The sequence below is a fragment of the Phodopus roborovskii genome, unplaced genomic scaffold, assembly GCF_943737965.1.
Source record: "Phodopus roborovskii unplaced genomic scaffold, PHOROB, whole genome shotgun sequence".
Taxonomy (NCBI): Eukaryota; Metazoa; Chordata; class Mammalia; order Rodentia; family Cricetidae; genus Phodopus; species Phodopus roborovskii.
Genome location: NW_026126540.1, coordinates 27,346,700 through 27,358,169, shown reverse-complemented (window position 1 = coordinate 27,358,169; position 11,470 = coordinate 27,346,700). Strand labels below are relative to the sequence as shown.

Sequence of the window (11,470 nt, the reverse complement as noted above, 5' to 3'; positions counted from 1 at the left end):
CTGACCGGGGGCCTCAGGAGGGCTCTTGTGTTTGTGGTAACCCCAATTCCTGGGCTGCTGGCACAGACACCGACCGGGACTGCCGATGATGAGCCCATCCCAACCCACTTGTGATTCTGTACCAAATAAACATGTCCTTTGTGTATTCGACAGCATGGTCGCTTTTGTGTTTGATGGGCTTTGTTGAGATCGTTCTTGAAAAATGGGTTGTCAAAATGAGAGGGAATCAGAAAGTCATGTGCCATGGTACCATCTCTTATGCCCTGTCTTCTCCTGATAGCCTGCGTGACAGGAGCCAGCCATGGTAAGGACCATGGCATCAGACCTATGGCAAGTTGGCAAAGCCTTTTCCTCAGATCAGTCCTTCCTCTGTCCAAGTAGGAATTTTCTAGCAAGAGTGACCACTAAAAAACTAGGAACTACACTCCCTCCTCCACAACTGAGGCCTGAGACTGCCCCCTACAGACGCCACCTACTGAGGCTAGCCTGAGATTGCCCCTACAGACACCACCTACTGAGGCTAGCCTGAGATTGCCCCCACCCCACCCCCTACTGAGGCTAGCCTGAGATTGCCCCTACAGACACCACCTACTGAGGCTAGCCTGAGATTGCCCCCACCCCACCCCCTACTGAGGCTAGCCTGAGACTGCCCCCACCCCACCCCCTGGCAGTAGTCAGTGCCCTGAGGCTCTAGATTGCTATGGCAGTACTGAAGCGTCATCAGGGACACACAACCCACCTGGCCCCAGCTTTTCTGTACCTATGTTTGTGTCTGTTCTTGCTTTGTGCCCCAGGAAGAGTTCCAGGACACAGCCCCTCATCTCCTGTTCACCTCAGTCCTGTACCTTCTTTGGAGACACTTGCATTGAGAACCCATGTAGGGTTGCAATTAGAAGTGTGCAGTCTGCAGAGATTCCGGTGGTTTTGTTGGACTTCTTTGAGTTTCATTCATGGGGATTCACTATGGTGTTATACCGTTCAGTGGGAGCATGCCTGTGCTCAGGGCATGTTTAATTATACCAGGGCAAATAAGAACTCTCCTAAAAGTAGTAAAAGTGATGGAATGAATAGTGCAGGAAATTCAGGTATCCTCACATAATTGGAGAAAGTGCCACAGCATAGTCCTCCTGGTTCACTGTAGAGTGTGTTTTTAAAGTTTCAAGACTGTGTGTGTTCTCATGTGTTCCTGTTCGTGTGTGTGTGTGTGTGTGTGTGTGTGTGCGCGCGCGCGCGCACGCGCACACACAAATACGAAGGTATGAATACCCCTTTAAATCAGAATAGGGTATCTAATCTCCTGGAGCTGGAGTTATAGCCTGTCCAGTAGATGCTGGGAACTGAGCTTGGGTCCTCTGCAAGAGCAGCAAGCACTTTTAACTGCTAAACCATCCTTTCAGCCCCTTAACATACATGCTGACAAGTATTCTCTAGCATCATTCAAATTTATGTCATATTTATGTGACTATTGTTGGGAATATTGGTCTTTATGTCAGGCTCAGTTTCCTTGTCCATAAAATGAAAGTAATTAGGGCCTTCCTAATGTGATGGTAAGGGTTAAATACAGAGATATAGTTTAGTATTTACAGAGATAATTCTGTTATTACTGCTTTTTTCTTATTAAAAACTTTTTAATGAAGAACACATGCTTTTAATAACCCTCTGTCCCATAAATTAAAATGCCCTGGTCAAAACATCAATCCTATTTTTAAAAAACAAAAAGTAGGATTTTAAAGTCAAGAATATTTGTTTTAAAATGACAACTCAGATATTTCTGCCCAGGAAACTTGCAAGCAGCTATTCACAAGATGTTACTGCTGATAGTCTGTGTTTTTCCCCTAAGTGGAGCCACTTATAAAATGCCCAACTGCAGAGTACAGCTATGGGTGGTGCTGTCTTAGAGATGGACACATTCAGAAGCCTCCCAGGATCTTATCTCCCTAGAGAAATTGGCTCAAAGTATTTTTGTGTTTGGTGTGTGTGTGTATGAATGTCGAGTTTCCTGAGTGCTGTAAAAGTGTGTAAAGGAAATCAAAAGTGTTTATTCTAGTTTCTCACTTAAGCACTGGTCTTTGGAAACAATGCCACTTAAATCCAAATTCAGGAGCCATGAGGTTCACCTGGTGAGAGAAGTCTGCTTTAGAGCAAACCAGGGCAGAAGCCGGCATAGGTGAAGCAAAGGTGAGGAAGATGGCCAGGACGAGCTTCCTAATAGTTCCGGTGAGGGAGTCGGGGGATGGGGACCAGCCAGAGATTTATGTAACGTCTTAAGACACAGACAGGCAGCAAAGGCTCTGCAGCCCACATGCATCTGCTCTAGAATCTGAAAATTACTTTGGTTTTTTTTTTTTTTTTTTTAAATGGGTCCCTCTGCCTGATGTTTCACAGAGCACTAGCTCTTGCTTGATTCCAAGCAGAGAGCCTAGTGTCTTGCACACCAGGGATACTCTAGTATCTGTAGACTAAGTGAAAGCTCCTGAGAGGAGGGCGATGAGGCAAAGTCATGAATTTCTTCTGCCTCTTGAGCCACAATTTATCATTCTGTTTCTTCCTTGCAGTGCTGACAATTGAGCTAGAGACCCTCCTGAGTGCTGGGCAAAGAGATCTTAGCCCCTTTTAAACTATGTAAGGCAGGTGGAGATAGGAAGGCTGGCCCATCAAGACCAGCTTAGCTATGTAGTAAGTTTGAAAGCAGCCTTGTCTAAATAAATAAATAATTAATCCAAACCATTCTTATATGCCCAGCCAACAAGTTCCCAAAATCTCCTATAGGTTAATTTCCCCAGCTATGCCCTCAGACTGGTACATTTTGCTTCCTCATGTAGCCTGCATTTTCTCACTTACTTTCATCACCTTTTAAACAGGACAGTACCAAACTGAGATGGGGCGATGTGAAGGGGATAGTTTGGGAAGTGCGCTCTGTGTGTGGAGTCTAAAAGGCAGTGTGGAAGTCAGAACCCCTACATTCTAATTTCATGTAACAGTAGCGTGTCAATTTGAGCATGTCATTTGGTTCGCTGTGCCCGACTGATCATTCCCAAGGGATAATATCCCCATTCTATATGCCTTACAAAATGATACTCAACATTTTTAAGTGCCAAAATAAGAGTATTTGGAAAGGATAAAGTTCTGCGTCCACCTGAAAGAGCATCTTACAGGATTGGGAAGGAAGGCAGGTCTGAGGTTCTTTCTTGACAGATTCCAAAAAAAGCCCAAACATCCTCCACGCCTCCAAGCACAAACTTACCAACACTTCATCTTGAACGTTTCTGGAAAAAGACTATTTCCCCTGCTCTGTGCCAGGGATCTTTACTCACTTCGTGGTTGTTGTGTTTACCATACACCAGGTAACAGGTTTATTGGCTTATTGTCTGGTAGTAATTGGCCCTAGAAGACAACCTTGGGTCCTCCCGGGCTTTCACGGGTCAGCTCACCCTCCTCCATTTACCCGGTGGGGGAACGGAGACCGCGGGGTGGAGAGGAAAGCTGCCCTCAAACTTGGGCTCCCGCCCGGCCCCGTCACAAACTCGGGGCTCGGGAGGCTCGCGGGCCTCCCCGCCGCTGCCCGCGTGCTTCCCGCAGGCCTCGCGGGGCGCTCACGGCCGCGCGGGAGGAGGTGGACCCTGGAGCCTCCGGGAGCCGCGCTAGCCCGAGTCCGTGGGTCCGAGGCGGCCGGTCTCCCCCGGCGCCTCCGCTCCATCCGGCTCGCCCCGCCTCGGGCCCGCCCCCATCGCCGCGCCTCCCGGTTATCCGCTCGCGCCTCCGCCGGGTGCCGGGTCGGAAACAAAGGCGGGGGGCGGGGAGCGCACGGCGGCGGCGGCGGCGGCGCCACGGTCCGCCCTTCATTCGGAGCCCGCGACGTCAGCGGCGGCGGCCGGGGCCCGTGCGGCGGGGGCGGGCATGGGTGGCGGGGGCAGCGAGGGCCCGGCCTGCGGCTAGCGCGAGCCGGCGAGCGAGCAGCGGGCGCGGCCGCCCGATCCCGCCATGAAGAAGAGCGGCTCCGGCAAGCGGGTGAGTGCGCGGCGCGCGGACAATGGGGCCGCGGCCGGGCGCGGGCGGGGGCGGGGAGGGCGCGGGGACCCGGCTGAGCCGCCGCTCCTGTCTCCCCCGGGCAGGGGCCTCCGGATGCAAACCATCACTCTGCGGCGCCCGAGAAGGTCGGCTGGGTGCGGAAATTCTGCGGGAAAGGGATTTTCAGGGAGATTTGGAAAAACCGCTATGTGGTGCTGAAAGGCGACCAGCTCTACGTCTCCGAGAAGGAGGTAGGCGCCCTTGCCCAAGCGTCCCGACCCGGTCCCCGCGGCCGCTGGCGCTCCGGCTTGCCCCGCCTCTCTCTCTGCAAGTTCAGGGGTCGCAAAAGTCCTGTGTGGCAGAGAAAAGTCACTTTACCTGAGTGGGAATTAGGAGTTTACTTATGAAATGTGCCTTTGCAGACACCTTTCTCAGAAGTTCTGAACGTCCGCAGCCCCCTGAAATACGGGTTTGGTTTTGTTTTAGTTTTCTGTTGAAACACGCTGGTCACCTTGTCGCTAGTCCCTTCCTGTCTTTCCCACCCCAGCCCACCATCCTTTCTGTCCTTGTCTGTAGCTTGAGGGAGTGGGGGAGAGACATATGTAGGTCTTCTGAGTAGCAAGTCACCCTAAATCACAGAAAGCACAAACTGCAATCAGTCTCTGGGACCTGAGGTAGAGTAGCTGTGAACGCCAGATTTTTGTAGGAGCCAGCGTCCTGAAACAGATCTCTTCCTCACCTTCCACTCCACTTAAAGAGAAAAATAGAAGAAAAAAATCATGTCTGGAGTGGGGGAATGGAGTTAGGACTGTGAACGTCTGTGTGCGTGCAGCTTTGACTGTAGTTGAACATGAAACCACCCCCCACACCGGGTCAGAATATAGAGCCAGGTCATAGCATAGAATCCAGACCCCCTTCCCCTTTTGTAACTCTTGGATCAATAACAGGAATGCTGAGAAGCCGAACTTGCTTCCCTGTGACTTTTTACAGAGCGTGGTAGAGTGTGTCCCCCCCTTAGACTGGCCCTCCCTCCCTTGACTGTGTTCCCTCACCCAGAACGGACTGGGAAGTCCTCCCCCAGTTCTAACCCCTTCTGCTTTCAGCATTAGACACTTGCATTCTGCCGTTCTGTTCGGGTAAATAAATCCTTTTATGGTACTGAAGCAGACACACTTGCAGCCCAAGTACTCATCTGAAAACTGTCTACTGAGACAAGTGGAGAGAACTAAATAGCGCTGAGCCCGCGGCGAGGTCCCTCTTGAAGGGGCCTAAACATAACTGCTGGAGAGTCTTAGGAGCTAGCTGAGCGAAGGCTTGAAGGAGACTATACTTTGAAGGGTCACTGCCACCTAGTCCCAGATCCTACAGAGAGCTCTCGCCACAGTTTTCTTGCTTTCCACTTTTGTTTATTTAAAAAAAAAAAAAAAAAGCCACAGCAAGTGTCACTGTGTATGTATCTCCTGTCTTCCCTGAACTTCATAATGCCAGGAAAAGCAGTAAAGCAGTGAGCAATCAGGAAGGGCTTCCTACATGTCAGAGGAAAACCAGAGGACAGTGAAAGGCTAAAGAAACTAAACAAGGTGCTTTTTTCTTTTCTTTTTTTTTTTTTTTTTTTTTTTTTGCTTGTATTTGTCTAAAAGGCAGAACCTGGGGACAAAAGTGCATGGTTAATTGGTTAATAACCCTGTAATGTTGAGGAAGAACTCAAGAGTAGAGAGATGATAGGATGACCTCAGCCTGGAGTGGCTGCTGCCCTCTGAGTCAGGGGCATCTGACTAGTCCTGGGGCCAGATGCCCCCTGCTGGGGAGGGCATTGGAAAAGAGGGAAGTGCACCTTATTCTGACCCTTCTTCAGAACCAATCCGGTGGTAAAGCTGCCAAAAGACAGTTTATTCTGCCTGTAAACAAAAGCTGCAGCAAAACAATACACAGAAGATGTTAAAACCGAAAGCATAGTGTATTTGCAATTCACATACTGATGCAAGAAAGAAAACATCCCTACCCGTTCAATAGTTTCTGTCCATCTTTCTTGGAAAAGCAAGCTCTCCCACAACTTCCTCCACTAGAGAAGCCCTCCCATGGTGGATCATTCCCTACTCTCCCTTTTAAGAGGGCTGAGGTGTCTTCTGGTCAATCTTCAGCCGGGGGTGACTTCCTGGGAGAGGAAGTTAGGTTGAAAGTGATGCTTTGTATGTGTGTGGACCCTAAGACAGAAGGGTTAATTTGGAAGATGTAGTCATAAATGAGACTTTGGGACTGTGGTGTGAGAAAAGACGGAGTGCAGCAGAGAACACGCTGCCGGGTGTCCATCTTTTCTGAGCACTGGCATTTACTTATTCTCTGCCTGTCTCACCCCGTCTCCTACCCATGCCCTTCCTAACCTCTGTCAACGCCTCCTGCTCCCAGAGTGCCTTATCAGCCATGTCCAAGCAGGGAGAGCACCCTCCCTCCCTTCCCTCAGGAAAACAGAACAAGTGAGTCTTTTCCCCTGCCGTACACACCCAGCCCTTTCCTCGCCAAGCCTTCTGGTCTCTGCTGATAGTCTCTCTGGGGAAGGAGCCAGAGAGGAGGGCCCCACATCCCAGCCTGGGTTCCTGTGAATTGTTCTTGAATGTTCCTTGTGGCACCTTGTCCCATGTCCACCATAATGTTTAAGGCCTCTGGTCACTTCCCAGACAAAAGCCTAGGAGCCCTAGAATGGGAAGAACCCTAGAGAGCCAAGCCTTGTCAGACAAATGGAGATAGATGAATATGCCCTCCGCTCCCCACAGCATGTGTTATCAGCAAATGAAAAGGATGGGCAGATCCCCTATAGGCTGGCAGAGGTCTGCCAAGGGAAACATTGGGCTACTTAGAGGCACGTTTGGTCACTTTTGACTTTTTCCCTGGAAACGTGACCAACTCATTCCTGGCATATTTCCAATCCAGTAGAAGAGGGTGGCCAGCCTGCTGATCAGGAAGTCTCCCATAAAGTCTTCCTGTAGGAGAGGAAGCAGGTGGGAAGGAACACTGCTGTGAACCATAATATTCCCTGAGGCTAGAAGCAGCCCTTTGTCCCTTCCATTCTCCGGGACTGTTAATGGCCACTTGCATCTTCCTTACTTGGGATGATGGAATCAGTCTGTTCACCATGTCCCTTTAAGGACTTGTAAAGCTGTGTCCTTCAGAACCAGAGTGAGGGTCATAGGTAGAGGAAGACACTAGAATGGTAGCTTGTAGGGCAAGGGGGTTAAACAGAGTCACACACAAGGACTCCGGTTTTAGTCCCATCCCCAGATATATACCTTGGGTGGGACAGCTTCCTTCTGTCATCCTTCCCTTGCTTTAGAAGTGGAAGCAGAGTAATTTTATCCTTGTCACACCCCAAACCTCCCCCAGGTAAAAGATGAGAAAAATATCCAAGAGGTGTTTGACCTGAGTGACTATGAGAAGTGTGAAGAGCTCCGGAAATCCAAGAGCAGAAGCAAGAAAAACCACAGCAAGTTCACCCTGGCCCGATGCAAGCAGCCAGGCACCACGGTAGGTCTGCCGGCCTGGCCCGCAGGGTGCAGGGAAATGTCCATGCTGGCTCCCGATCCATCGCGACAGTTTGGCTTCAAGGCCCACAACAGCCCCCAGAATTTATCTCCCTCTGGATTTTATTATCTAACTGGAGGATATTCTGTCCATTCCCTTCCCTCCAGACAGGCCAGCCATAAAGACAGCTCTCTCCCTGCCCCCTCCCTTTCCCCCTTTATACACACTCACACACACACACACTCACACACACACACACACACTCACACACACACTCACACACACACCACACACACTCACACACACCACACACTCACACACACACTCACACACACCACACACACACACTCACACACTCACACACTCACACACACGCGCACACACACTCACACACACACACACCACACACTCACACACACCACACACTCACACACACCACACACTCACACACACTCACACTCACACACTCACACACATACACACACACACTCACACACACCACACACTCACACACACCACACACTCACACACACCACACACTCACACACACACACTCACACACACCACACACTCACACACACCACACACTCACACACACTCACACACACACTCACACACACTCACACACACTCACACACACGCACACACACTCACACACACTCACACACACTCACACACACACACTCACACACACCACACACTCACACACACACTCACACTCACGCACACGCACACACGCACACTCACACACACTCACACACACACTCACACACACTCACACACACACTCACACACACTCACTCACACTCTCACACACACACTCACACACACACACTCACACACACACACTCACACACACACACTCACACACACACACCTACTGTATATACACATACATTCTCTTGGAAGAAAAATGATTGGTCCTGGTGCCCTGGTGGGTGGTTGATATTCCAGGGAACCCAAGGAAGCCATGATTGTCGCACTCTGTGTCTTCGGACATTTAAAGATCTCTAATACCTGAGCTTTGTCACCTCCGTGATTGTCTGCAGTCTCAAGTTCAAATCCAGTGGCACTCTTTGCTCTTCCCTGATCATGTCTAAAGCAACCTGTGTGTTCTGCAGGCACAGACTCAGGGCTCCCTTCAGTCATTCTGGACCCCAGAGGCAGAGCTGGCTTTTCCCGGAGCTGGGTGTGAGGGATGAGAGTATCATATCTCTGTATTTATTTGTAAAACACTAGCTAAAACAAGAAACATTCCCCTCACAGGCCCCCAACCTGATCTTCCTGGCAGTGAGTCCTGAAGAAAAGGAGTCGTGGATCAACGCCCTGAGCTCCGCCATCACCAGGGCTAAGAACCGCATCTTGGATGAGGTAGGGGCCTCTTGTGGGGAGGGGATGGCAGGGCAGACAGCAGGCTGTGACTCACACTAGAGGAAGGGTGTGGTGGGGACCCTCTAGCTCTCCCCAACTCTACTTTCTCTGCATCTTTAAAGCCCTGCCCCCACCGTTGTCCCCATCTTCCCTCTGAAGTCTTTTCTCTGCTCACCCATCCTCCCCAGCTTCCTGATGCTTGAGCCAGCATCTGTGTCCATAAATCCTTCTGCCTGTGGCCCTGCTCAGAAATAGTTGGTGGGGTGGGCTTATTCCCCTGGCAAGTTAGGGGTTGCCCAGCTGGGACAGAGTCCTAAAGATACCTGTGACTCACAGTGTACCTCTTCAGGTCACCGTTGAGGAGGACAGCTTCCTTGCCCACCCTACTCGAGACAGAGCAAAAATCCAGCACTCCCGCCGCCCTCCTACTCGGGGACACCTCATGGCTGTGGTATGGAAAACTACAAGAAAGTAAACCCTGCCCGGGGCCAGCTCTGTGTCCATCTACCTCAGCTGTGAACAAGCAGGGACATTTGTGGGAGTCTTCCTCATAGGACTGTCAAAGGCACAGACAGCCTGTCCATCCTGTGTCCCCCAATCAGAATTACTTACTCAGCACCTACCCTGAGTCAGACATCCATCCGTGTTCTCAGTAACTTCTGAGGAAATGAGAAATGTCCCTAGGAAAGAGAAAAATAGAAGTGTGTGTGCAGAGTGATACATGCCGTTTGCTGTATGGTTGCCGGTGGCCCTTATGACTGACGGTAAATGCTACATGCCCCACCACAAACCTTCTACTGCATGAAGTCTATCATTCAGCCATGCTGCAGGTCTAGGGAGAGGCTGAGCTAGCGGGAGGAAGGACACAGGCCTTGGGTTTAGCAGACTTGTGGTCTCTAGGGTGCCTGGCTGTGAAGTGGGGCAGAGTCTTGTAGTGAGGCGCTTCTGGGAGAAATGGCCAGAACAGCCCATGCGCATGCGCAACAGCGGTGTAGCCTGTGCTGACTTCCCTTTACCACTGCTACAGTACAGTAGTTAAAACCAAGAGAACCAAGTCTGTTACCAGGCAAGAATGCCAATATCAGAGCAGGCTAAGGTGTGTGGCCAAGAGGGCATGGGTAGAGCATTCTCCTCTTCTGTGCGTACCTTGCTGTGAACTGTGGCCATCCCATGTGATATTAGAGTCCACAGTAGACATGCTCGGGAGGCTTGTAGCAGAGCAGGGAACACAGAGAAACAAAAGGAAGAACTTCAAGTCATCGTCACAGGAATCCAAAATAGCCAAGTAGAGGGCCGCAGTCAGGAGGGGAGGGTCCCATTCAGGGATGGGAGTTGAGGAAAGCGACCACACTTGGTAATGGTAGTTCCTCCTTTCTTCCACATTCTCTTTCCCAGGCTTCGACCTCTACCTCAGATGGGATGCTGACATTAGACCTGATACAAGAAGAAGACCCTTCCCCTGAGGAGCCAGCCTCTTGTGCTGAGAACTTTCGGGTGGATCTAGACAAGTCTGTGGCCCAATTGGCTGGCAGTCGGCGGAGAGCGGACTCTGACCGGATCCAGCCCTCTTCACACCGAGCAAGCAGCCTTTCTCGGCCTTGGGAAAAACCAGACAAGGGAGCCATCTACACCCCCCAAGCCCCAAAGAAGTTGACCTGTACAGAGAAGGGCCGCTGTGCCTCCCTGGAGGAGATCCTGTCTCAGAGGGACACTGTCCCAGCCCCCCTTCCCTCCCAGCCGGGGCAGCTGTCCAGGATCCAGGACCTGGTAGCAAGGAAACTGGAGAAGACTCAGGAGCTGCTGGCAGAGGCTCAGGGACTGGGAGACAGCAAGCGAAAGGCCAAGGAGCCACCCCAGTCTCCACCCAGTTCCGAGTCAGAGCAGCTGCTGCTGGAGACAGAGAGGCTGCTGGGAGAGGCTTCCTCCAACTGGAGCCAGGCAAAGAGGGTGCTGCAGGAAGTCAGGGAGCTGCGAGACCTGTACAGACAGATGGACCTGCAGACCCCCGACTCCCACCTCAGACAGACCTCCCAGCACAGTCAATACCGGAAGAGCCTAATGTGAAGGAGGGGGCAGGTCTGGAGTTTAGGGGGCACAGACTATCTCCAAATGTTGCAGGATAATGCTTTTTTTTTTTTTTTTACCTCAATCCAAAAAAAAAAAATATCAAACTCATTGCTCTTGCTGATGCCTGACCCGCTATGGCCGTTTCCTACCGACTCCCCTAGACAGCTCGCTGGTCAGATTGGAGAAAATGATGAGGCCTGAGGAGCTCTCACCATACAAAGAGTAATAAAGACAGCGTTGACTGCACACATGCCGCCTGTCCCCAGGCCTGGTCGGGAACAGATGAGGATGCACACCCCTCTGGCTTAGAATGGTTAGAATGGCCTGGGAAGTGGCTCCCTCAGATGTCCCACTCCAGGTTCTCATTCTGAGGGTGAAATTTCAGCTGTGCAACTTGAGTTCTAGGGACCAGGGGCCAGTGCCACCTGTCCATGCCATCAGAGAAGTGAAATGTACCCCAGGTCTGAGGAGGGTATGTGGAATTAACACTGACTTCTCACCGTGGGGG

The 11,470-nt window shown here is 51.2% G+C and overlaps 1 protein-coding gene across 1 annotated transcript; it reads left to right on the top strand.

Annotated features, from left to right (window-relative positions):
- The first annotated feature begins 3,846 nt into the window (after positions 1–3,846).
- Positions 3,847–11,068, top strand: Plekho1 (pleckstrin homology domain containing O1). The gene is made up of 6 exons (XM_051198943.1): positions 3,847–4,008; positions 4,113–4,259; positions 7,387–7,527; positions 8,791–8,895; positions 9,245–9,346; positions 10,291–11,068. Exons 1-6 carry the CDS (start codon positions 3,982–3,984, stop codon positions 10,957–10,959), a joined length of 1,191 nt encoding a protein of 396 aa, XP_051054900.1. The 5' UTR covers positions 3,847–3,981; the 3' UTR covers positions 10,960–11,068.
- The last annotated feature ends 402 nt before the right edge of the window (positions 11,069–11,470 follow it).

What these genes read in the sequence shown, in the direction of transcription:
- Plekho1 (XM_051198943.1), top strand. Translation starts at nt 3,982, where the DNA reads ATGAAGAAGAGCGGCTCCGGCAAGCGG. An exon ending in TCTACGTCTCCGAGAAGGAG is followed by an intron (nt 4,260 to 7,386) that starts GTAGGCGCCCTT and finishes AACCTCCCCCAG; the next exon opens with GTAAAAGATGAGAAAAATAT. An exon ending in GGGGACACCTCATGGCTGTG is followed by an intron (nt 9,347 to 10,290) that starts GTATGGAAAACT and finishes TCTCTTTCCCAG; the next exon opens with GCTTCGACCTCTACCTCAGA.